This window comes from Chrysemys picta, chromosome 11, assembly GCF_011386835.1.
Source record: "Chrysemys picta bellii isolate R12L10 chromosome 11, ASM1138683v2, whole genome shotgun sequence".
Lineage (NCBI taxonomy): Eukaryota > Metazoa > Chordata > Testudines > Emydidae > Chrysemys > Chrysemys picta.
This window is the reverse complement of record NC_088801.1, coordinates 2,161,738-2,187,990: the sequence shown is the minus strand read 5'-3', so window position 1 is coordinate 2,187,990 and position 26,253 is coordinate 2,161,738. Positions and strand designations below refer to the sequence as shown.

The 26,253-nt window shown below is 57.2% G+C and overlaps 1 protein-coding gene across 1 annotated transcript in view; it reads right to left on the bottom strand.

Annotated features, from left to right (window-relative positions):
• Positions 1–15,662: 15,662 nt before the first annotated feature.
• LOC101931663 (motor neuron and pancreas homeobox protein 1-like) overlaps positions 15,663–26,253 on the bottom strand; it is a 31,300-nt gene continuing 20,709 nt past the window's right edge. Inside the window, exons 2-3 of the mRNA XM_065561351.1 lie at positions 17,619–17,779; positions 15,663–16,608 (exon numbers count right to left, since the gene is read on the bottom strand). Of these exons, the coding sequence (XP_065417423.1) occupies positions 16,312–16,608; positions 17,619–17,779 (458 nt within the window). The 3' untranslated portion in view covers positions 15,663–16,311. The remainder of the gene's footprint in view (positions 16,609–17,618; positions 17,780–26,253) is intronic.

The window sequence follows — 26,253 nt, the reverse complement described above, 5'->3', positions numbered from 1 at the left end:
CCTCATTCTTTGCCCCTTGCCATGTATGGGCTGGGCTGGGTCCCCTCTCCTGGAGCGAATGTTAACCTTGCTGCATGCCATGTGAGCGTGTCACCTTGGGGTGTTTTCCCAGCAGCCCTGGGGCCTGGGTTTCTGGAGCAGAAGGTCCTGGGCTCTAGGCTCCTTACTGTGGTGCCCCCACCTTGGTCTCCTGTACCAGCCTGTGCTGTGGGAGTGCTTCATGTTCTCCTGCAGCCCTGGCAGGGCCTATGGAGTTTGAGATGGACACTGCCCCATGCTGGGTGTAGGGCAAGGCTGGCCAGTTCCCCTGGCTCCTCAGATGCCCTCAGTTCTAGTCAGGCCTTCACAGAGCCCTCGTCACTGAGGTGTCTGTTATTAGAGGCACCCCTCAAAGGGCCCTGCAGCAAACACCTGTCCTACCAGGCTCTCTGGTGCTGTGTGAGCTGCACCTTCCTGTCAGTGGGGTACCGAGCAGCAGCCCCCCAGTGGAACCCTGACCCCTAAGACCCCAGCTGCTGCTGGAACACCAGGGGCTTTGGTTTTGCTTTCTCGTGTCACCTCTCTCCAGCTGTGCAGCATCCCAGGTGCCCCCGTGCCAGGAGGCCCGGGCCCACTAATAACCCGAGCGGCTTAGGCAGGCTACAAAGGGGACATGCAGATCTGCAGTACTTCCAGGCAGCCACCGTGTGTCACGCTTGCCCCACACAGACTGCGGGCTAGCTTAGTTATTCCCACCGCAGGCGGGCACTGGACTATTGACAGCATGCAGCTGGGTCTTCCTCTCAACTCCCTGGGTTTAACCAGCCCTGCAAAATTACTGTGCAAATGCACCAGCCCAGGTGCCAAACTCTCCCGGCTGCCCTTTGCCCTGGTGACGATGGAGAAACCAGTGATCTGGTCCTGGCCTGCCACCACAAGGGACTCCCCAGGGCGAGTGGGCCTGACAGACGTGGCAAGGCTTAACCTCCTCCACTGTCCCCCTTGGGTTCTGCTGTTGTTGAGACAGGCTGAGATTTGCACTGGGACCTGGAGGTCGCAAGGATCACGTTGAGGCTCATTCAAACCTCATCTCCAGCTCTGTGCAGATGCACTGCTCCACCAAGCACGCCCTGCTCCACCGCCCCCATGCCCCTGTCCCGCGTGCCCATCCCTGGGATAAGCCTCCTGCAGAGATGGGTGCTTGGGCACCCATGGGTCTCAATGCAAACCTGGGCCAGTCTTTGAGCCTCCTGCAGGGTACTGGTGCAAGTGAGACAGCTGGAGGGTGCAGCACCCGCAGGGGATGTGTCAGGGCAGTGAGTGGAGCCTGGGCTGGAAGGTTGGTCTGCCCGCTGCAGGACTGAGGGGTAGAAAGAGAGCGAGGCAGGAGAGATGGAGCTGGGACAAGATGTAAAAGCAGGACCCGCATGCAGTCGGCTCCCGCATTGTGCCCTGACCCCATGACCTACGGAGCCCAGCCTGCACCCCGCATCTCCTGCCTCTGTCCTTTCCAGCGCTCCTTGCCTTCCTCTTCCTCCTTTTCCCTCCTTCCACCTCAGCTCCTTCCCCCCACACATTCATTCTCCCCTTCCCCCGTGGACTCACGTATTCACCTCCACACTCGTCCTCTCTCCCGGCGCCCGCCCCACGCACCCCCCCCCACTACCACCAGGCCACGCTCCCCCTCCCCCAGCAGCCACGGCTCTCTGGGGCTGCAACAAGGAGCGTGAGCCACCGCAGGGGGGCTGGCCCCTCTCTGGGGCTCAGAGGTGGGGAGAGGGGGCCTGGCACATGAGGCTGTCTGCACTAGAGCCGCAGACACTGGCAGCATGGCCGGGGCTGCTCAGCGCTGCTCTGCGGGCAGGCTGGCTCTGGAAGGGGGGAGGGGAGAAATCGCCTCCCCCAGGGAGGACAGTGTGGTCTGGGGAGTCAAGGGTATCTGAGGACGAGCTCCAGTGCTGCCGCACGCCTGGGGCAAGCCACTGCCCCCTGCTGCCCCTGTCTGACGGGGGGGGGGGAGGCTGACGCGCCTGCTTCCGGGGGGCTGGGAGGGGTGGGCAGACTCCTCGCTCTGATTGCCCAGCTTGAGACCCACACACAGAGCTCCAGGGAGCGTGGGGGGGTTCCTCTCCGCAGCCCTCAGAGCATGTGGGGCTCCCCCGGGACTGGGCTAGGACGGGGAGGGGCTCCCTGCGGCTGTCACACCGTGGGGATGTCAGTGCATCCTAATCATGGCACAGTGGTTCAGTTTGGAAAGTGGCAGATTTACAACCAGAAAGGCTGTGAAAGGGGCTTGGGGGGGGGCAGTGCTGAGCCCCGCCGGGGGCTTGGACTTACCTGGCTCAGCTGCCCCCCAGAAGGGGATCTTGCTGGAACTGGCTGGGCAGGGAATTCCTCCAGGGCGTGGGGCTTTGGACCCTGGTGTCCAGCTGCCAGTGCTGCTCATGGTGTGGGGCTGATTTTCACTGTCACACTTGGGGGGAAAGGGCCATTCAGAGCCATCTCTTGGCAGAAGGGAGCTATCTGAGCCCCCAAACCGCCACCTGTCCTCATGGAGAGCTCTGGCCATGGGGCTCAGCGGGACCAGTTCTGTCCATGTGACCAGTCTGTTGCGGGGTGTGACGAACTGGGACTGTTCTTACTGTGGTCTGTGAATGCTGACAGGGGAGTGTAGCTAGGATAGTCTGCCCGAAGGCGAATACCTGAGCGTGTAACATGAGAACCCAGGAAGGGGTTGGAGGCCAGGTGACACCTTGGCCCGGGAAACTGAACAAAGGCTGTGGGAGGGGTCGCTGAAGGCAGAGTGCTGGAAGCGGGCTGGAGAGATGGCTGGGAGGCAGAGATGGCTCTGACCCCCCCCCAAAGGGGGGTGGGCTGGGATGCCCTGGGACCCCAAGCTGGACCTAACTGAGGGGGGCCCTGTTGTCTGTGCCTGCAAGACCTGTCTTGGACTGTATTCCTGTCATCCAAATAAACCTTCTACTTTACTGGCTGGCTGAGAGTCATGGTGAATCGCAGGAAGCCGGGGGTGCAGGGCCCTGAGTTCCCCAATACTCCGTGACAACTGGTGGCAGCGGTGGGATCTACTGCACCCCGTGGACGGCGCTTCCTGCAGTAAGTGACTGGGGAGCAGTAAAACGAAGGGGGATTGACGGGGACCAGGCGTGCTGAAGAGTGAGAGAGAGACGGTTATTACCCCGGGAGTGTGTGACCAGCGAGAAGGACTTTTGCGGTAACAGGGTCCCCCGGGGGGATCGCAGCGAGTGGTCCCAGGGGCGGAGGAGTCTGCAGCTCGACCCTGGCAGAGAGGTGGTGACCTCGAGAAGGGCTGGCACACTAGGGGTCCCCCTGGGAACTGTGGGGAGCTGTGAGCACACAGGCCGGTGAGTGGCCAGCAGGAAGATGTATGCCAAGCGGCTTAAGAGCGACCTGGTGGAGCTGTGCAAGCAGAGGGGGCTGCGCATTGGGAGGCTCACCAAAGAACAGCTCATTGCCCGGCTGGAGGCGGAAGATCGCGCGAATGAACTGATCCCTGTGTCTCAGGGAAGCAGCCTGGCAAATGCAGCGCAGGCACCAGTGTCTGTCCCAGCTGGGAGTGGTCAGCCGGCTGCTGAGGGCTTCCCGAGACCCTTCCTTCCTATGCCTAGGGGAAGGGTGGGGAGGAGCCCAGCAAATACCGAGGGCGCCATGACCCCCCCGGCCAGCAGGGGATCCTCCCGGCGACGTTCGGCATCCGTGGAGCGGAATTGGCTGGAATGGGAGAAAGAGCTAAAACTGAGAGAGCTGGGGGATCGTGAACAAGAGAGACAGCGTCAGCATGAACGGGAGGAGAAAGAGAGACAGAGACAGCATGAACGGGAGGAGAATGAGAGACAGAGACAGCATGAACTGGAACTGGCGAGACTGAGGGGCAGCGAACCCCCGGCTGCGGTGAGTGAGGGGGGACCCAGGACTGCACGGAGCTTTGATAAGTGCATCCTGGCCCCACGCAAGGAGGGGGAGGACATGGATGACTTCCTGGAGGCCTTTGAGACGGCCTGCGAGCTGCACCGGGTTGATCCCGCGGACAGACTCCGGGTCCTTACCCCCTTACTGGACCCCAAAGCCGTGGCATTGTACCGCCAACTGGAAGAGGCAGAGAAAGGGGACTACGAACTATTCAAAAAGGCCCTGCTACGTGAGTTTGGGCTGACTCCTGAGATGTACCGGGAAAGGTTCCGGAGTCAGGATAAAACCCCTGAGATCTCATATCTGCAACTAGCCGTCCGCATGGAAGGATACGCCAGCAAGTGGGCTGATGGGGCCCAGACGAAGGAGGACCTGGTCAAACTGCTGGTACTGGAGCAACTGTATGAGCGGTGCCCATCCGACCTGAGGCTGTGGTTGGTGGACAGAAAGCCAGAGAACCCGCGACATGCAGGCCGGCTGGCCGATGAGTTTGTAAAGAGCCGGTCAGGAGATAACAGGGAGGAGTCCCAAAAGAACAGTCCCAGTTCGTCACACATGAAGTGCTCTGGCCATGGGGCTCAGCGGGACCAGTTCTGTCCATGTGACCAGTCTGTTGCGGGGTCTCTGACACAGAGGGTGCTCATCCACCTGGTACGGCTAACAGGGCAGGTGGCTGGTTTGCGGGATAGATGATTGGCCGGTTGATTGGATAGATGGGTGGTTGGACAGGTGAGTGGATGGTTCTGTTTCTCTACATGCTTATATGGCGCCCATCTCCGTAGTACCTGGCCGCCTGGTTGGCCAGAGAGGTGTGTGGTTGGATGGGTGGGTACATGGCTGGCTGGCTGGCATGCTGAGTGGCTGTTCGGATGGGCAGTTGGGGTTGGCAAGTTGGGAGGACGGGCTGAAGTGGGGGGCTAGCTGGGGAATTGGCTGATTGGCTCGAAGAGTGGTTTGTTGGTGATGGTAGGATGGGTTGGTACATGCTTAAGTGGTGAGCTGGTTAGACAAGCAGCCGGGTGATCAGTCGGCTGATTGGTTGTGGATAGGCGAGTGGTTAATTGGGTGGGTGGGTGAGTGGTTAATTGGGTGGGTGGATGAGTGATTTGTTAGTTAGCTGGTTAGAGATGCAGATGAGTGGTTGTTAGGGGGTAGTTGAGAGTTGTTTGGATAGGTGGGTGAGTGGTTGTTTCTTTGGACAGGAGGGTGGCTGTCTGTTCGGAGTGAAGGAACATTGTATCTGAATGATTGTTTGCTTTGCTGGTTAGGTGCACAGATGCCTGGCTCAATGGTTGATTTGTGGGTAGACTGGTGAATAGGTGGCTGTTTGGTTGAGTGGATGATAGGATAGGTGGGTGGTTGTTTGATTGGCTGGCTAGGTAAGTGGTTGGCTGGGCAGATGGTTGGTTAGTTTGACGGCTGAGTAGAGGTTGGCTGGGTGGGTTGTTGTTTAATTTGATGGATGGGAAGGGCTGACTGGATAGGTGACTAGTTAGTTGGATGGCTGAGTAGGGGGATGGCTGAACAGGTAATTGGTTAGTTGTATGGATGGGTAGGGGCTGGCAGGAAAGGCAGTTGGTTAGATGGATGGTTGGGTAAGGGTTGGCTGGATGGGTGGTTGTTAGTTGGATAGTTGAATGGGGGATGGCTGGGTGGTTGGTTAGTTGGATGGCTGGGTAGGAGCTGGCTGAATGGTTGGTTGGTTAGCTGGATGGCTAGATGGGGTTGGCTGGATGAATGGTTGGTTAGTTGGATGGCTGGGTGGGAGCTGGTTGGCTGGGTGGTTGGTTAGTTGGATATCTAGGTAGGTGCTGTCTTTATGGGTGATTGATTAGTTGGATGATGTGTGGGTGTGAAATTCTGTACCTCAAAGTAGCACCCTGGAAACCCCATATTCACCATGGTGATATGATTATGATATGTTTTGTTCAAAGTATACTTTGTCATTTTAATAGTCTTTACCTGTTGAACAATAATAACCTGTTGGATTGTATGTACTATCATTGTATGTGAAGTTATGAAGTGTTGCTATATGTGTTACTGAAATATGTTGTGAGGTTGGGAACCCCCACAACCAGCCTTTCAGGTACAACAAAGGAGTAGACATCAATAGCCAGACAGTGTTAATGGCTCTTCAACACCCATCAACAAAAGAATCCACTATCCCAGATGCAATGGAGACTGCCTGACCCCCACATCAAAGCAAAGATGTTCCAACAAGCAGAAAGAAAGTATAAACGAGGGGAAGTGACATCATTACTTGGCATCTCCCTACCCACCCCCACCCCAATGCAACACCTGGAAGAACATCTGGAGGACAAAGACTTTGAACTGGGGCAGTTTGGCCCCAGACTGGAAGGGAGTCCCAGCCCGTGTACTGAGGAACTGTGACCGCTTGTGCCACCCGTCAGGATGAGAAAAGATGTTGGATTCAACTGGTTGTTAGACTAAAAGTTTAGGATTTAGAATGCGTGTGTTGCGGATTGTGGGGGAGTTAGGGCCCTGCACCCCTCTTCCCGAGATTCACTGCGACTCTCAGCCAGCCAGTAAAGCAGAAGGTTTATTCAAGGACAGGAACACAGTCTCAAGCAGAGCGTGTAGGTACGACCAGACCCCCCTCAATTAGGTCCCTCTGGGAGGTTCAGGGAGCTTAGACCCCAGCTTGGGGTTCCCTGCGTTGCACCACCCAGCCCCAACCGAAACTAAACTCCCAGCCCCTCCCGCTGCTCCTCTCCTTTGTTCAGTCTCCCGGGCAGAAGGTGTTAATTCTCCCCACCCCCGTTCCTGGCTCAGGTTACAGCTCAGGTAGCTCCCTTCAAGGGAAGTCCCACATCCCCACTGCAACCCCCCTGCAACATTCCCAGGTCAAATCTGCCCTGCTCCCTGCTCCGTCACATCTCTCCCCCCTTCGAGACTGAACTGAGCGGGGTCACTCTGACCAGTGACCTGGGGAAGTTCAGGGCTCCCTCTCCGGGACAACGCGTCCGCTATCAGGTTGTCACGCCCCTTCACATGGACCACGTCCATGTCATAATCCTGCAGGAGCAGGCTCCATCTCAGGAGCTTGGCGTTGGCTCCTTTCATCTGGTGCAGCCAGGTCAGGGGAGAGTGGTCGGTGTGCACGGTGAAGTGACGCCCAAAGAGATATGGCTCTAGTTTCTTGAGGGCCCACACCATGGCCAGGCATTCCTTCTCGATGGCCGCGTAGTTCTGCTCCCGGGGTAGTAACTTCTTGCTCAGGTACACGATGGGGTGTCTCTCCCCCTTTTCATCCTCCTGCATTAACACCGCCCCCAGTCCTGTGTCTGAGGCGTCGGTGAACACCATAAAGGGCTTGTCAAAGTCTGGGTTTGCCAGAACTGGGCCACTGACCAGAGCCTCCTTCAGCGCCCGGAGAGCCTCCTGGCACTCCTCGGTCCAGACCACTTTGTCTGGCTTCCCCTTCTTGCACAGCTCAGTGATGGGGGCGGCTATGGCGCTAAAGTGGGGCACGAACCTCCGATAGTACCCTGCCATCCCAATAAAGGCTTGGACCTGCTTTTTGGTTTGAGGAGCGGGCCAGTCTCTGATCACCTCCACTTTGGCTGGTTCCGGCTTTAGGCAGCCGCTTCCCACCCGGTGGCCTAGGTAGGATACCTCAGCCATCCCCACCTTGCACTTCTCCGGTTTTACGGTCAGCCCAGCCTTCTGGAGTCGGTCCAGCACTTGTCTAACCTGGGATATGTGGTCCTCCCAGGTCTGGCTAAAGACACAGATGTCATCGATATACGCCACGGCAAAACTCTCCATCCCCCTCAGTAGCTGATCCACCAGGCGCTGGAAGGTGGCCGGCGCTCCCTTGAGGCCGAAGGGCAGGGTCAGGAACTCATAGAGCCCCAGAGGGGTGACAAAGGCCGATTTCAGCCTGGCATCTGCATCCAGCGGCACTTGCCAATAGCCCTTTGTAAGATCCATGGTGGTAAGGTACCGAGCACCTCCCAGCTTGTCTAGGAGCTCGTCCGGCCTGGGCATGGGGTAGGCATCGGCTACAGTGATGGCATTGAGCTTCCGATAGTCCACACAGAACCGGATCGACCCGTCCTTTTTGGGGACCAGCACCACCGGCGAGGCCCAAGGGCTGGAAGACGGCTGGATCACCCCCAAAGCCAGCATGTCATTGACCTCTCTTTCCAGGTCCTGAGCAGTTTTCCCTGTGGCTCGGAAGGGGGAGCATTTTATAGGTGGGTGCGATCCTGTCTGCACCCGGTGGACAGTCAGATTAGTGCGTCCAGGCTGGTTGGAAAACAGCTGCTGGTACAGATGCAGCACCCCTCCGATCTCAGCTCGCTGGGCAGGGGTTAGCCGATCAGAGAGGGGAATTGCTTCCAGGGGGAAGCCAACTCTTGTCCCAGGGAATAGATCTACTAAAGGGTCATCTCCCTGCCCCTCCCACTGTCCACACACGGCCAACACCATATTCCCCCTGTCATAATATGGCTTCATCATATTCACATGGTACACCCGGTGGTGGTGTGCCCGGTTCGACAGCTCCACCACATAGTTTACCTCGTTTAGTTGCTTGACAACCTTGAAGGGCCCTTCCCAGGCGGCCTGGAGTTTGTTTTTCCTCACGGGGATGAGGACCATCACCTGATCCCCAGTGGCGAAGGCGCGGGCCCGTGCTGTGCGGTCATACCAGACCTTCTGCTTCCTCTGGGCTCTGGCCAGATTCTCCCTGGCCAGGCCCATGAGCTCGGCAAGTCGTTCCCGGAAGGTCAGGACATACTCCACCACCGACTCTCCGTCAGGAGTGGCCTTCCCCTCCCATTCGTCTCTCATCAGGTCGAGGGGCCCCCTTACCCGCCTTCCATATAGCAGTTCGAAAGGCGAAAACCCGGTAGACTCCTGGGGTACCTCCCTGTACGCAAACAGCAGGTGAGGTAAGTACTTGTCCCAGTCCTGCGGGTGCTGATTCATAAATGTTTTCAGCATCATTTTTAGCGTCCCATTGAACCTCTCCACCAGCCCGTTGGATTGGGGGTGATATGCTGAGGCCCAGTTGTGCCGGACCCCACATCTCTCCCACAAGCACCGGAGTAGGGCCGACATGAAGTTGGACCCTTGGTCCGTCAAGACTTCCTTGGGGAACCCCACTCGGCTGAAAATGGTCAGCAGCGCATCCGCCACAGTGTCTGCTTCAATGGACGATAAGGGCACTGCCTCGGGGTAGCGGGTGGCGAAATCTACCACCACCAGGATGTATTTCTTCCCAGACCGGGTCGTCTTGCTGAGAGGTCCCACTATGTCCATGGCCACCTTCTGGAAAGGCTCCTCTATGATGGGCAAAGGTCTCAATGCTGCCTTCCCCTTGTCCCGGGCCTTCCCCACCCTCTGGCAGGGGTCACAGGATCGGCAGTACTGCCGGACGTTGGTGAAGACCCCGGGCCAGTAAAAGTTCTGTAGCAGCCTCTGCCTGGTGCGCCGGATCCCCTGGTGCCCTGCGAGAGGGATGTCATGGGCCAGGTACAGTAGCTTGTGGCGAAACTTCTGGGGAACCACCAGCTGCCTCCTGATCCCCCACGACTCCACTTCCCCCGGGGGAGCCCACTCTCGGTAGAGGAACCCCTTCTCCCACAGGAACCTCTCCTTGCATCCTCTCCTCATGGTCTGTCCCACACTGAGGTCAGCCAGGCCCCTTAGCTTCCGCAGGGAGGGGTCCTTCTGCAACTCGGCCTGGAACTCGGCGGCTGAGGAAGGGATGGGGACCTGCTCCCTCTCGTCGGCTGGGTCGGAAGCCCCAGCCACCCCGCGGCCTGTCCTTGGGTGTTCCCTCCCCACCCGGGAAGGGTTCGGTGCCTCCGGTGGGACATCCTTCCCAAGGTCAGGGCGTAGTGCCCCTCGCCGGCTCTGGCTACGGGTCACGACTAAGGCGGTCTGGGGGCTGCTTGGCCAGTCCTCTAGGTCCCCCCCCATCAACACCTCAGTGGGCAAATGGTGGTGCACTCCCACGTCCTTGGGGCCCTCCTTGGCCCCCCATTTCAGGTGTACCCTCGCTACGGGAACCTTGAATGGGGTCCCGCCCACCCCGGTCAGGGTCAGGAAGGTGTTGGGCACCACCCGATCTGGGGCCACCACCTCGGGCCGGGCCAGTGTCACCTCTGCGCCCGTGTCCCAGTATCCATAAACTTTCTTCCCATCCACCTCCAGGGGAACAAGGCACTCGCTCCGCAGGGACAGCCCCGCGCCAACCCTGTAAACGGAGAACTTTGAATCCGGAGCATCTGGCCCCCCAGAGAAGCTGGCCGGGGGCCCTTCTCTCTCTTGAGCAGTTGATAAGCTGCCAGCCCCTCTTGCGTGGGAAGCCTGCCCCTCGTCCGTCTGGGCCTCTACCAAGTTAACCCGGTGCGGGTTCGGTCTGCTCAGTCTGTCCTTGAGCTTGGGGCACTGGGCCCGAACGTGGCCTCTTCGGCCGCAGTAATAGCAGCTCAGGTCCCGTGGGTCCCCTCGAGCCGGTCGGTTGTCCCTGATGCTGGGCCTTCCCCGTGGGAGGGGATTCCCCATATTCCCCCTTTGGGAGGTCCCAGGGTGACTCTCTCTCTGCATCGCGGCGGGCCTGTTCCTTTGGGGCTCCTCCCTGCCACCCCCTGACCGGCTCTTTACAAACTCATCAGCCAGCTGCCCGGCGTGTCGCGGGTTCTCTGGCTTTCTGTCCACCAACCACAGCCTCAGGTCGGATGGGCACCGCTCATACAGTTGCTCCAGTACCAGCAGTTTAATCAGGTCCTCCTTCGTCTGGGCCCCACCAGCCCACTTGCTGGCGTATCTTTCCATGCGGACGGCTAGTTGCAAATATGAGATCTCAGGGGTTTTATCTTGACCCCGGAACCTTTCCCGGTACATCTCAGGAGTCAGCCCAAACTCTCGTAGCAGGGCCCTTTTGAATAGTTCGTAGTCCCCTTTCTCTGCCTCTCCCAGTTGGCGGTACAATGCCACGGATTTGGGGTCCAGTAAGGGGGTAAGGACCCGGAGTCTGTCCGCGGGATCCACCCGGTGCAGCTCGCAGGCCGTCTCAAAGGCCTCCAGGAAGTCATCCATGTCCTCCCCCTCCTTGTATGGGGCCATGATGCACTTATCAAAGCTCCGTGCAGTCCTGGGTCCCCCATCACTCACCGCAGCCGGGGGTTCGCTGCCCCTCAGTCTCGCCAGTTCCAGTTCGCGCTGATGCTGTCTCTCATTCTCCTGTCTCTGTCTCTCATTCTCCTGTCTCTGTCTCTCATTCTCCTCCCGTTCACGCTGATGCTGTCTCTCTTTCTCCTCCCGTTCACGCTGATGCTGTCTCTCTTTCTCCTCCCGTTCATGCTGACGCTGTCTCTCTTCATGCTGTCTCTGTTGTTCACGATCCTCCAGCTCCCTCAGTTTTAGCTCTTTCTCCCATTCCAGCCAATTCCGCTCCCCGGATGCCGAACGTCGCCGGGAGGCTCCTCTGCTGGCCGGCGGGCTTCGCCGGGGGGACCCCCTGCTGGCCGGGGGGATCACGGCGCCTTCGGTATTTGCTGGGCTCCTCCCCACCCTTCCCCTAGGCATAGGAAGGAGGGGTCTCGGGAAGCCCTCAGCAGCCGGCTGACCACTCCCAGCTGGGACAGACACTGGTGCCTGCGCTGCATTTGCCAGGCTGCTTCCCTGAGACACAGGGATCAGTTCATTCGCGCGATCTTCCGCCTCCAGCTGGGCAATGAGCTGTTCTTTGGTGAGCCTCCCAATGCGCAGCTGCCTCTGCTTGCACAGCTCCACCAGGTCGCTCTTAAGCCGCTTGGCATACATCTTCCTGCTGGCCACTCACCGGCCTGTGTGCTCACAGCTCCCCACAGTTCCCAGGGGGACCCTTAGTGTGCCAGCCCTTCTCGAGGTCACCGCCTCTCTGCCAGGGTCGAGCTGCAGACTCCTCCGCCCCTGGGACCACTCGCTGCGATCCCCCCGGGGGACCCTGTTACTGCAAAAGTCCTTCTCGCTGGTCACACACTCCCAGGGGTAATAACCGTCTCTCTCCCACTCTTCAGCAGGCCTGGTCCCCGTCAATCCCCCTTCGTTTTACTGCTCCCCAGTCACTTACTGCAGGAAGCGCCGTCCACGGGGTGCAGTAGATCCCGTCGCTGCCACCAGTGGTTGCGGATTGTGGGGGAGTTAGGGCCCTGCACCCCTCTTCCCGAGATTCACTGCGACTCTCAGCCAGCCAGTAAAGCAGAAGGTTTATTCAAGGACAGGAACACAGTCTCAAGCAGAGCGTGTAGGTACGACCAGACCCCCCTCAATTAGGTCCCTCTGGGAGGTTCAGGGAGCTTAGACCCCAGCTTGGGGTTCCCTGCGTTGCACCACCCAGCCCCAACCGAAACTAAACTCCCAGCCCCTCCCGCTGCTCCTCTCCTTTGTTCAGTCTCCCGGGCAGAAGGTGTTAATTCTCCCCACCCCCGTTCCTGGCTCAGGTTACAGCTCAGGTAGCTCCCTTCAAGGGAAGTCCCACATCCCCACTGCAACCCCCCTGCAACATTCCCAGGTCAAATCTGCCCTGCTCCCTGCTCCGTCACAGCGTGCTTCTGTTTTTATTCTGAGGAAACTATCTCTGACCTACCGCTTAGAATCCCTTACTGTCTCTCTGTCTGGAGTTAATAAACCTGTTGGACATTTGACCTGAAGCCGTGTGTTTGGGTGGAAGTGCTTGGGAACTCTCAGCGCAGGTTACAAGGGCTGTGGCACGTCCAGTACCCTTTTGTCGGCGTGACAAACTAGCGAATGGACTTACACTGGCCAGAGTTCGGAGCAGCGCCAGACAGTGCAGTTCTGAGGTGCAAGGCTATGGAGCTGGGGAATTGGCTGGAGCCTCCCTATGGATGGCTCATGGTGGTTGTAACTCATGGCTGTGTAAGTGCAGGGCCTGTCAGAGGTTTGCAACTTGAAATTAGCATCACAGTGTGAACGCCAGCCCAGGTTGGGGGGACAGAGAGCTCAGCAGTCCCACAGTTCAGGTTGCACACCAGGTACCCCATCACAGTGGGGTTAGGCTAGATGAATAGTTGGTTAGTTGGATGGTTGGTAGGGGCTGGCAGATGGGTGATTGGTTAGTTGGATGGCTGGGTAGGGCTGGCAGATGGGTGATTGGTTAGTTGGATGGTTGGTAGGGGCTGGCAGATGGGTGATTGGTTAGTTGGATGGCTGGGTAGGGCTGGCAGATGGGTGATTGGTTAGTTGGATGGCTGGGTAGGGCTGGCAGATGGGTGATTGGTTAGTTGTATGGCTGGGTAGGGGTTGACAGGACAGGTGATTGGTTAATTGGATGGCTGGGTAGGGCTGGCAGACGGGTGATTGGTTAGTTGGATGGCTGGGTAGGGCTGGCAGACGGGTGATTGGTTAGTTGGATGGCTGGGTAGGGCTGGCAGACGGGTGATTGGTTAGTTGGATGGCTGGGTAGGGCTGGCAGACGGGTGATTGGTTAGTTGGATGGTTGGTAGGGGCTGGCAGGACGGGTGATTGGTTAGTTGGATGGCTGGGTAGGGCTGGCAGACGGGTGATTGGTTAGTTGGATGGCTGGGTAGGGCTGGCAGACGGGTGATTGGTTAGTTGGATGGCTGGGTAGGGCTGGCAGACGGGTGATTGGTTAGTTGGATGGCTGGGTAGGGCTGGCAGACGGGTGATTGGTTAGTTGGATGGCTGGGTAGGGCTGGCAGATGGGTGATTGGTTAGTTGGATGGTTGGTAGGGGCTGGCAGGACGGGTGATTGGTTAGTTGGATGGCTGGGTAGGGCTGGCAGACGGGTGATTGGTTAGTTGGATGGCTGGGTAGGGCTGGCAGACGGGTGATTGGTTAGTTGGATGGCTGGGTAGGGCTGGCAGGACAGGTGATTTGTTAGTTGGATGGCTGGGTAGGGCAGGCAGACGGGTGATTGGTTAGTTGGATGGCTGTGTAGGGCTGGCAGGACAGGTGATTGGTTAGTTGGATGGTTGGGTAGGGCTGGCAGGACGGGTGATTGGTTAGTTGGATGGCTGTGTAGGGCTGGCAGGACAGGTGATTGGTTAGTTGGATGGTTGGTAGGGGCTGGCAGGACAGGTGATTGGTTAGTTGGATGGTTGGTAGGGGCTGGCAGACGGGTGATTGGTTAGTTGGATGGCTGGGTAGGGCTGGCAGGACAGGTGATTGGTTCGTTGGATGGCTGGGTAGGGCTGGCAGGACAGGTGATTGGTTAGTTGGATGGTTGGTAGGGGCTGGCAGACGGGTGATTGGTTAGTTGGATGGCTGGGTAGGGCTGGCAGGACAGGTGATTGGTTCGTTGGATGGCTGGGTAGGGCTGGCAGGACGGGTGATTGGTTAGTTGGATGGCTGTGTAGGGCTGGCAGGACAGGTGATTGGTTAGTTGGATGGTTGGTAGGGACTGGCAGGACAGGTGATTGGTTAGTTGGATGGTTGGTAGGGGCTGGCAGACGGGTTATTGGTTAGTTGGATGGCTGGGTAGGGCTGGCAGGACAGGTGATTGGTTCGTTGGATGGCTGGGTAGGGCTGGCAGGACAGGTGATTGGTTAGTTGGATGGTTGGTAGGGGCTGGCAGACGGGTGATTGGTTAGTTGGATGGCTGGGTAGGGCTGGCAGGACAGGTGATTGGTTCGTTGGATGGCTGGGTAGGGCTGGCAGACGGGTGATTGGTTAGTTGGATGGCTGGGTAGGGCTGGCAGACGGGTGATTGGTTAGTTGGATGGCTGGGTAGGGCTGGCAGGACAGGTGATTGGTTAGTTGGATGGTTGGGAGGGGCTGGCAGGACAGGTGATTGGTTAGTTGGATGGTTGGTAGGGGCTGGCAGACGGGTGATTGGTTAGTTGGATGGCTGGGTAGGGCTGGCAGGACAGGTGATTGGTTCGTTGGATGGCTGGGTAGGGCTGGCAGGACGAGTGATTGGTTAGTTGGATGGCTGGGTAGGGCTGGCAGGACAGGTGATTGGTTAGTTGGATGGCTGTGTAGGGCTGGCAGGACAGGTGATTGGTTAGTTGGATGGTTGGTAGGGGCTGGCAGGACGGGTGATTGGTTAGTTGGATGGCTGGGTAGGGCTGGCAGGACAGGTGATTGGTTAGTTGGATGGTTGGTAGGGGCTGGCAGGACGGGTGATTGGTTAGTTGGATGGCTGGGTAGGGCTGGCAGACAGGTGACTGGTTAGTTGGATGGCTGGGTAGGGCTGGCAGGATGAGTGATTGGTTAGTTGGATGGCTGGGTAGGGCTGGCAGGACAGGTGATTGGTTAGTTGGATGGCTGGGTAGGGCTGGCAGACGGGTGATTGGTTACCTTTCAGCATTCGATACATTTGCTGCAGACCCCTTAGAATTGGCGAACCAGAGAGGTGTAGTCGTCCTTCTGTGGCTCTGCCCCTGGGGCAGATGACACCCACCTCGGTGCCGGCACACGATGGGGCTGCGTTACCCCCTCTGCACACGGCGAGCAGCGTTCCTAGGTTCACAGCCAACGCCAGGGAAAGTCAGGCTCAGCAGATGCTTGTTTGCATGAGTCAGGAAGTGCCAAATCCTGCAGCTCATTGATCAAACCCCCTTCCCCCGTGGGCAGCAACAAGAACCCCGCCTGCAGCAGCTCCGGCAGGCCCAGGACACTGGCCGTGGATCTGCACCGTAACGCGTCAGGGAGACCGCGGCCAGCCGTTGCTCTCTACGGGTCAGAAATGCATTGAGAGGAGTCCAAATGCAAGACAAGGAGCCCTGGGCTCCCTCTCCCCATGAATTTGCTGGGGTTCTCGCAGAGAACGTGGGTCAGGAAAAGGGCAGCGGGCATCCCACACAGGGCGGGGGAGGAGTGCGGTGACATGGGGCCGGGGATCCCTCCTGGGGGGCATGTTAATGTCCACCCGCCAGGGCCTCCTCGCTCAGCACCCGGCAGAGGCTTTGATCTAGACCTGTCCAGCACTGCCCCCCGCCAGGCCTGCCTGTGCACCCTCGTCTGTGAGACCCGGGCCCCAACTTTCAGCAGAGCCGCTCGTGGGGGGTTAAGGGAGGGGCCAGACCCCGTATTTATTGGTCTTGGCCCCCTTGTAAGGAAAAGCACCAGCTTGCTGTACACTGTAGCAAACATCTTTATGGGGGAAGAGCGGGGGGTCTCAGTCCAGCCCCCCCGCCCCCAGCCCCCCAGTACACACCGACAGAATAATTACGAGTTAAATAGAATCCAAACACACATAAATTAACGGAGACGGGCAGGTGCCGCAGAGTCTCCCCAGTGCCCTGCCTGGGTCGGGTCTCTGAGTCTGCTAGCAGCGGAGGTGGCCCCGGACCCGGCTCTGTCTGGCTCGCCCGGGCCCCCTCGCTCCGGCTCTGGGCTGCTCTCCCTGCTCTGTTTCGTGGGGTGATCGCTCGGGGCTGCCTTTCATAACGCTGAGCCGATCTTCCTGTCCGTGGAGCTGATCTGCTCCTCTTCCTCCCCGGAGCACGAGGAGCCCGGGCTGTAGCCGAGCTCTGCGGGGTGGCGGGGCAGGAGCTCCACGCTGGCACTGTGCCTGTTGAATTCAGGGCCCTGCTCCTGCCCCTGCGGCTCGCTGGGCAGCAGCTTCTCGGCGGCTTTGCTGACCCCTCTTTGCTTCTCGGCCTCGGCTTGGGCCACCTGCTCTTTGGCTTTCCGGCTGCGTTTCCACTTCATCCTGCGGTTCTGGAACCAGATCTTCACCTGCAGAAGACCGACAGGAGGGTGACTATAGGGTTTCCCCAGCCACGCATCTGGGGGCAGCCTCTCCCAGCGCTGACACGCTGCCAGCCCCAGGGCAGGGCACGGCACACGCGTCGTCATTTATCACTGAGACACGTTATACTACCATGAGCGCAGAGCCGGGCCCTGCTGGGCCAGGCGCTGACCGACACCCGGTGAGAAAGTCCCTACCCCAAGGAGCCAAACAAATTAATAGATCACCTCCTCCCGGGTCACCCACCCTGGAGATCACCCCCTCCCGGGTCACCCACCCTGGAGATCACCTCCTCCCGGGTCACCCTAAACCTGCCCTGATCCCAGCCCCCAGTATAGGGGTGGATCAAGGGCATGGCCAGAGTGCTCAGTTCTACAGCTGTCCTTTGCCTCCTAGGTCCACCGGGTGCTGGGGAGACATTTAGAGCAGCGCTGAGGGTTGGTCAGGTGCCCACACTGCCCTAGAATACAGGGAGCAGAAAGGTTAAAGCCACCTTAACTACCAGCCCCCAGTGCCCACTCCAAGCACAGACACGGCATCATGGAGAATCAGGGTCACTGGATGGGATTCCAGTATCCCCAGTGCTAGAACATGGTGAGTGTGGCTGCCCTGGAGGTTGGGGTTAGGAGGGGCCCCCAGGGGCTGAGTCTTAGGGATATAGCATTGTGTTAGGGGACACACACACGGACTAGAGGGGCTAGAATCAGCCCAGGGTCCCAGAACGGTGTGCGCGCACACACACACACACACACACACGGTGCCAGACCAGTAGCCCCGGAGGACAGCGCGGGGACGGGCCCTGCTGCTGGGTGACCGGTTTCTGGATGGGAGTCGCTGTGCTAGTAAAAGAGGAAAACCTTCTGGGGTCATCATTGCAGGATGGGAGCCCAGGACCCATCGGCTCTGCCCCTCACCCATAGGTGCAGAGGGAGGCCAGTGAGCAACTCCCCTCCTGCCCCCCCCTTTTCCCATCCCGCAGCCCCTGCGGGGACCGTACCTGCGTCTCGGTCAGCATCAGCGACGTGGCCACCTCGAAGCGCTTGGGCCTGGATAGATACTTGTTGAGCTTGAACTGGTTCTCGAGCTCCAGCAGCTGCTGGCTGGTGAAGGCCGTGCGAGGCCGGCGGCATTTGCCCATCAGGCCGGCCTGCGGAGGGGCTGAAATGCAATGAGCGGGCACAGGTCAGCGAGCGGGGGAGGGGAGCTGGGAGCCGCAGCGAGCCCCTCCCTGAGGGCAGGGCCAAGCGTCTGCCCCGCCCGGTGCTGAGCGCCTAGACCCAGGGTCAAGTCCCGCTTTACCGCACATGACCGTGGGCGAGGCTCAGTCGGACCCTCGCGCTGCTCCGCCCTGCAGGGGGGGCGGCTGCTATAGAGTGGGAGGTGCTAAGCTCCCCTGGCAGCGGGCGCTAGCTAAGGGCCCTGGCTAGACAGGGCAGCGGGGGAGCAGACGGGGCTGCTGGGGAAAGGCCAGGGCAGGGGGAGGAGGTGGGGCTGGGCAGCAGGAATTTGGGAGCCGTGACCCATGAAGACAAGGGGGCATTTCGCTGAGGTGACCCCGGGTTAGGCGAGGCAGGAGGATGGAGCAGACGGGACGCCCCTGCGAAGCTGACGGGTGGGCGCTCGAGAGAGGGGATGGGCGAGGGAAGCCTGACGCCCCTTTGGGTGGGGGGTGAGAGCAGGAAGGGGGTAGGCGCTTCCTGAAGATGGAAGAAGTGTCCAGGGCGGATGGACAGTGCAGGTGGCTGTGAGGGCCTGGGCTGCGGGACGTCACTAGAGGCAGGGAGGAGCATGGGCATTTGGGGAGGCTGGGCCTTTAGAGCCCGAAGCTCCCTAGAAGCGGGAGGAGCCACCGGTGCTTGGACCGTGGCCCCACCCCCTGCCCTGCCCCTGCTCAGCCTCCGCCCATGCTCCACCCCTATCCCACCCCAGGCCCTGCTCCCGCTCAGCCCCTTCCCGAGGGGCCCCCTTGCCATGGGAGAAGAGGTGGAGCGGGGACGGGAAGAGGAGCCGTGTGGGCGTGGCCACAGGGCGGGCGTGGGTGTGGCCATGGGGCCTGGGCGGAGCCACGGCCCAGGCACCTGTTCGTCGGCAGCACTCCGAAGGCGGCAGGCCGGTGGCACGCCCCCGAAGGGAGGTGCACCGCATCCTGTTTGGGGAGGCATGGCCTCCCCTGGCCTATTGCGCCCGCCGCCCATGAGGAGGCGAATTCGTGGCATGTGGGCACTGAGGGTCGCTTCATCGCAAACACGCCGAGGGGCACGGAGAGGGGCAGTCACGCCAGGCCAGGCCGTGGTGGGGCCCCTGGCCCAGCTCATTTCCCTGCAAACTGGCCCCGTCCCGGCTGGGATTCTGCTGCCGAGACTCTCTGCACCCAAACCAGCTTGGGTGGGGCTCTCATGGCTGAACAGGGCCAGCCCCGGGGGCCAGGCCCCACTGGCCAGCCCATGTGCCCGAGGACGTGGTGGTTCGGTCGGGGACGCTCTCCCTTCGGAGGAGCAGACGCTGAGCAGCGCATGTGGGAACGCCTGGCGCAGTCCCAGGGAAATGAGGCTTCTCCCCAGTCACCATTACTGCTCCCTAAGGAGCCCCGGCCTGGCCACAGCCCAGCCCCCAAGAGCCGGCAGGGCTCCCCAGAGGACCCCGGCGCAGGCTGGAGATGCGGTGCCCCCTGGCCCCGGGGCAGAGCAGGGGGTGCGGAGCGCCAAGTGTCGCTGTCATCGCCTGGTCGTCCAATAATGGGTTTATTGCCCAGCTGATATTAAACTGGCAGCGACGTTATCAGGGTCGTTTGGCGATTGAAATCGATTCCGTTAGCGAAATGAAAACTCCTTGATTAGCGTGAAGTGTATTTAATTACCCCCAGCTGCCAAGGTCTGCGATAAGGGCAGCAGCCCGCGCAGCGGGGCCCAGGGCCTGCTATCTCGCTAATCACCCGTTATCGCAGGGCCGTGCTGAATCAAGAGAGAGGGGAACAAAAGAGTCTTTGAGAACCCAGCGCGGCTCGTCTCCCTGCATGGCAGAGACAGGGCACGCACTGTTTGATTCCGCCTTCATCTCCGCTCTGCCCTCTTTATTGGCTCTTTGGGGCTCCGCTTTTACGGCCCTTCTTCAGGAGAACAGCAGCTATCGAAACCAGCACGTCCGTGGCGGGGTGGGAGGTGCTGAGCAGGAGATGGAGGGGTGACGGGAGAGACTGCTGGGGGTCAGGCTGCAGCCAGGTCCCTGGGCATGTCCCACCAAGTCTCTGCATGGAGACGGGCGAGCGAGGCTGAGGCCAGAGAGAGCTCATGAGAATTATCAGCCTGCAACGCTGGCAGCATGTCCGGGCTGAGAGGCCGCGTGGGGCACCCTGCGGTCCGTGCACTGGCGCAAGGACAGCACAAGGGGCAGAGTGGCAGTGAACGAGGCCCAAGGTGGGTGGGAGGGTAGGATCTTCGGCTCAGCTTTTAGCTTCCCACCCGGAGACGCTGTAATGCCCATCGGAAAAGGGAGGAAGTCCGCAGTGCCGGAGCATCCGGTGGACTTAACACCGTGAGATTGCAGCATGCTACTCAACACTGAACGTCTGACACCCAGCAGATCTGCCCCATGTCCCCAGAGCCAGCGACTGCCAGGAGAATTCGCATAATCCTTTATAAGAGGAATTTCCTGCCTCCAGCACTTCTCTGCCAGGCGGCTCAGAGCCAGTCACAAAGTTTAGCTCAGTTCTAGCAGATGCATCTCACACCTAGCCTGCGCCTATGGCACCTTGAACATTGACCCCAGAGTCCTGGCCCCGCTTCGGCTCTGGTAATCCTATTCGACTTCCCTAGCGCCCCCTGCGTAAGGTGTTCTGCTCACTTCCTGTCCTACACTCTGCCCTGGCACTGAGCACTGCTGAGCAGGCTGCCCTCCACTGGTAGAGGAGTTGATTCATACGGCTTGTAAAGCACTTTGGGCCTTTTGGGATGCAGGGTGCTTTACAGATCCTGTGCAGACGTCAGTCACTACACTCTCCCCTAGGACGGCCTACAGCTCTGCCATTGACCTCAGCCGGCATTCACGACACCAGCTGACGGAAGGTGTCACCGGAAGGAGGTGATTTTATGTTCTGAACCCTACTATAGACAGGACGCCCCTGTTAAAATCGAAACCTGATTCACATTTAGATACCGTTGCTCTTTATGGAGCACGGCATCGCACTGAATAAGGATGTCAAGCTTTGACACCGAGTGTTATTAGTGGCTTGTTTGTGGGAGTGTAGCTAGGAGCTCTTTCCACACCCAGCCCTGAGACTCAGGCAGGGAACCACTTAGAACTGCACCACAGCTAACAACAAACATTTCTCCAAGATCCATCTGCCCATATAGTCAGTGAAATGGAACTTGTAAGACGATCTCTAACAGCACCAACTGGTGGCTCCCAGTCGTATTACAAGGACTGCACCTTGCCCTCCTTTCCAAAAGAATCCCCCTTAATATGCATAAGGAAATGGGTCTCTGTAGCTCTCAAAAACCTGCTAGAAGGCTGCAAAGCACAGCTGTTACCTGCCCGCCCCACATCTTCCAGTGGCTGGAAGTGAAACTGGGGGCAGAGGCTTGGATGAAAACAAGCTGACAACACATGGAATTTGCCCCTTTTGGTTCTACAAGAGGATCAACCTTTGCTATCTCCAGGCGAGAAAACACCCGAAATAAGCGTAGGGGCTGTTAACCTTTTGGCACCCGCAGTGCCACGCACCCCCCAAACGCTGAGATCTCCTTGGGCCAGCCGGCTGCAAAGTGCCAGGGTTCGAAGGGTTAAAGCTGTCAGTATATTCCGGGACTGACATCTGCAGGGCAATCATCTCAAGAAGTGGATTGAGGAAGCAGATAGTAGCCAGGAAGGGAAGGGGGAGGGTGGGAGGTGTTAAAGGGACTGGAACATGGATGTGACCTGGATCTCACGGATAGATGGGTCCAAAAAGGGAGGAATTTCATAGGCTCTGTACAGGGACACCCCTCCTCTGCCCACCCTCACTGATGCAGGCGACCCTAAAGTGCTTGCTCAAAATTCACAAGCTCATGAGAAATATACAGACAAAGCAGCAAAACAGGGAACTTGTCGGCATGGGAACCGAAGTCAAAGGTACCAGGAAGGAACCTCCCTGAGCTAATAGCAGTGTGCAGCCCTTAGACAGCACTTTCCATTGTCACCGCTCTTTACAAACAGGAGTCAATTAACTGGGGCTAGGCCACCGAGTTAATGATGTGTCATGCGGGAATTTATGGATGTTGCATTAACTGAACGTTATAAAGTTGCCCTGGGTTGAATCCGAGGTGCCCAGATGCCAGGTGCCATGTAAGAGCCTAGAGATCAGGCTGTGCCACACATCATGGCTAATAGGACACTCAGCAAAAGCAGGAATAGAACTCCACCTTCGGGACGCTGGCAGACCAGAGGCCAGCTTGGGCCAAGGTCCCCATGTGTCAGCTGAACACTGAGATACATAGCTAGGCCTAGTCTGGCTACCCTGTGTTAGTGCTAGTAAAATCGGTATTAGAACGATAAGAACGTGTTTAGTGTTTAGACTTAATTGAATGTTTGTGAGTGGCTCCCAGCGTTAATCTCAGTTACAACAGCTGTGTGCCGTGGTGTAGGGGAACATCGGAACTCACCAGGCAGGAGAGAGACATTAACTAGTGCGATGTGCTGGTCTCCAGCTGAAGGTGTTATCTCCTGGGCAACAGGGAAGGTCCAACTCCCTACGGCTATTGTGAGACGAAAAAGAGGACAAAAAACATTGCTTGCAGGGCCGGCTCCAGCTTTTTTGCCGCCCCAAGCAGCGAAGAAAAAAAAAAAAGCCGCGATCGGCGGCACTTTGGCGGCTGCTCTACCGCGCCGCTTCATTCTTCACAGTGGCAATTCGGCAGCCAGTCCTTCCCTCCAAGAGGGACTGCGGGACCCACTGCCGAATTGCCACCGAAGAGCCGGATGTGCTGCCCCTTTCCATTGGCTGCCCCAAGCACCTGCTTGCTGGGCTGGGGCCTGGAGCCGGCCCTGATTGCTTGTTTCTCCCCGGTGAAGATGAGTCTTGCAAGTGGATTCCTCCCGTCAGCTGAGCTTGCAGCTCTGAGCCCAGGGGAGAACGGGTATAAAAACCCCTAACAAGAAGGAACCGTATCTCTGTGCTGCTTGGACTCTCAGGTGCAAGGTTTACTAGGCATAAGTAAGAGATCCCCTGTGTTTAGCACTGTCCTAAAGGACATATAATGAAATACATCCTAGAATACTCCAGGTGCTGACTGAGGAGATATCTGAGCCATTAGCAATTATCTTCTAAAAGTCATGGAAGACAGGAGAGATTCCAGAGGACTGGAAAAGGGCAAATCTAGTGTCCATCTATAAAAAGGAGAATAAGGACAACCCGGGGAATTACAAACCAGTCAGCCTAACTTCTGTGCCGGGAAAGATAATGGAGCAAATCATTAAGCAAACACCTAGAAGATAATAAGGTGATAAATAACAGTCACCCAATAGCTTTCTTTGACAGGGTAACTAGCCTTGTGGCTAGGGGGAAATGGTAGACGTGGTATATCTTGACTTTAGTAAGGCTTTTGATACTGTCTTGCGTGACCGTCTCATAAACAAACTAGGGAAATGCAACCTGTACTATAAGGTGTGTGCATAACTGGTTGGAAAATCATTCCCAGAGAGTCGTTATCAGTGGTTCACAGTCAGGCTGGAAGGACATATCGAGTGGGGTCCAGCAGGGATCAGTTCTGGGTCCGGTTCTATTCAATATCTTCATCCATGATTAAGATAATGGCATAGAGAGTACACTTCTAGTTTGCAGCCGATATCAAGCTGGGAGGGGTTGCAAGTGCTTTGCAGGACAGGATTAAAATTCAAAATGATCTGGACAAACTGGAGAAATGGTCTGAAGTCAATAGGATGAAATTCAATAACGACAAATGCAAAGCACTCCACATAGGGAGGAACAATCAGTTGCACACATAGAAAATGGGCAATGACTGCCTAGGAAGGAGTACTGCGGAAAGGGATCTGGGTTTCATAGTGGATCACAAGCTAAATATGAGTCAACAGTGTAACGCTGCTGCAAAAAAAGCGAACATCATTCTGGGCTGTATTAGCAAGAGCGTTGTAAGCAAGACACAAGAAGGAATTCTTCTGCGCTACTCCACACTGATTAGGCCTCAACTGGAGTATTGTGTCCAGTTCTGGGCACCACATTCAGGAAAGATGTGGACAAATTGGAGAAGGTCCAGAGAAGAGCAATAAAAATGATGAAAGGCCTAGAAAACATGAGCTATGAGGGAGATTGAAAACATTGGGTTTGTTTAGTCTGGAAAAGAGAAGACTGAGGGGGGACCTGAGAACAGTTTCAAGTACATAAAAGGTTGTTACAAGGAGGAGGGAGAAAAATTGTTCTTAACCTCTAAGGACAGGACAAGAAGCAATGGGCTTAAACTTCAGCAAGGGAGGTTAAGGTTGGACATTAGGAAAAAGTTCCTAACTGTCAGGGTGGTGAAGCACTGGAATAAATTGCCGAGGGAGGTTGTGGAATCGCCATCATTGGAGGTTTTTAAGAGCAGGTTGGACAAACACCTGTCAGGAATGGTCTAGATAATACTTAGTCCGGCCGTGAGTGCAGGGGACTGGACTAGAGACCTTGCGAGGTCCCTTCCAGTCTTATGACTCTATGATATAGAACTCGTTTATTATAAAAAGAACAGGAGTACTTGTGGCACCTTAGAGACTAACAAATTTTTATTATAAAAGCTTCTATTACTTTTTGAAATTTAAGATAGTGACTCATTTGCATATAGATGTTTACCTGCTTTAACCTCTCTCGTTTCCTTTTTCTATTTAATAAATCTTGGTATCGTTTATTACAGGCTTGGCTACAAGCGTTTGCTTTGGTGTGAGATCTAAAGAGCAACTGGCCTGGTGTGAGTGACGGGTCCTTTGGGACTCGGCGTAACCTGAATGTTGCTGTGATTCATGGTGTGAGGGACGAGCTATCACAGAGATACGCTCGCCGGGGTGACGAGGCAGACCGGGGTACCCCGGAGGGCAGAGCTGTGACGGGGACTCCAGCTGCCCGCTCTGGGGAAGGGCACACAGTCAGTACGGGGGCTCAGCGCTACCGAAGGCAGTTTATGGGCCAAACAAGAGCTGGCCAGAAAACTCAATCCTCCTCCATCGGCAGGGGTGATCACTAACCAATGCCACCAGCAGCTACTGTCCCACAGCCAGGCCAGGCCAAGGGAGTCCGAGAGCGCCAGGTGCGGCCAGAGCTGCCCCCTTGCACCCCGCTCAACACCCCCTCCCCAAAACAGGAGGCTGAGCCCAGGGCGACAGCGAGAAAGCCTGTCAGAGCCAAGGGACGGCTCCTGAGAAGAGAGGCCTGGGCCAGACAGGGGACCATGTTAAACAGCCCCCTCCTGGCTCACACCTTTGCAGGGATCTTCCCCGCCCCAAAACAGCAGGGATCAAAGGGCCTAGACCCCCCCACACCAATATCCGCTCCCACCCCCAAATCACCTGTTGTCCCAGGGTCACTGGCCCCTGTAAGAGGGAACGGGCCCAGTTCACCTGGGACTAGTTAGCTGCCTCCCAACGGAGCTTGATAGGGGGCCCCTGTAAAGAGCCAGGCAGCAGTTAAGAAGGCGCGGCTGAGAGCTGGTGAGAGCTGCATGGAGACAGCAGGAGTTGGGAGCTGGTGGGTAGAGACCTGATGGGAGCTGTGGGAGAGAACCGGCCACAGCTGCGAAACCCTGCTGAGCAGAAGGTCCGCGCCGAGGCCCCGGGGCAAAGGGAGACACCAGTGTGATGTTGCATGCCATATGTTTTATGGAAATATGCTTATAAGTGTGAGTATGATGTAAGTGGGATATGCTTTATGCAAAAGGTCTCTTGTAAGGTATCATTACAAAGCTTATCATCTACTGAGTGTGATCATCCTATTTGTATGTATGTATCATTCTTGTATCTGAAGCTAGAAATATCCAGTATAACTCTGAGGTCCTATTGTAATTATGCAAAGTGTGGGCCATTAATGGTGGTTTGGAAGCTTGATGGCTCCCATTGACTAGGACAATTGGTTGTCAATGGCTCTGTTTATTTGCAAACCTTCCTGGGTGCGTGCGGGCCAGCCCTGGAAGAATGGAGGCTGGGGTCTCACAGGACATGTGACCATGTCACCTGATACTGGAATCCATCTTAAACGTGGTGCTTTTCCATTTAGAAGGGGGGTGGGGACCCAGAGAGACAAAAGATTCCTGCCTTGTGCCAAAGATATAAAAGAGTTTAGAACAGAATAAAGGGGGCTGCAGTCATAAGAAAACCCCTAGTTAACACCTAACAAGGACTGCACCGGGGAAAGGATCGGGCCCAGACTAGGAAGGAGTCTAGTCTGTGAAAGAAGCTTATTGGAATATCTCTGAGGGGGATATTTACCTGTAATCAGTTTCTTAATGTATTAGGCTTAGCCTTGCGTATTTTTGTTTTATTTTGCTTGGTGACTTACTTTGTTCTGTCTGTTATTACTTGAAACCACTTACATCCTACTTTTTATACTTAATAAAATCACTTTTGTTTATTAATTAACCCAGAGTAACTGATTAATACCTGGGGGAGCAAACAGCTGT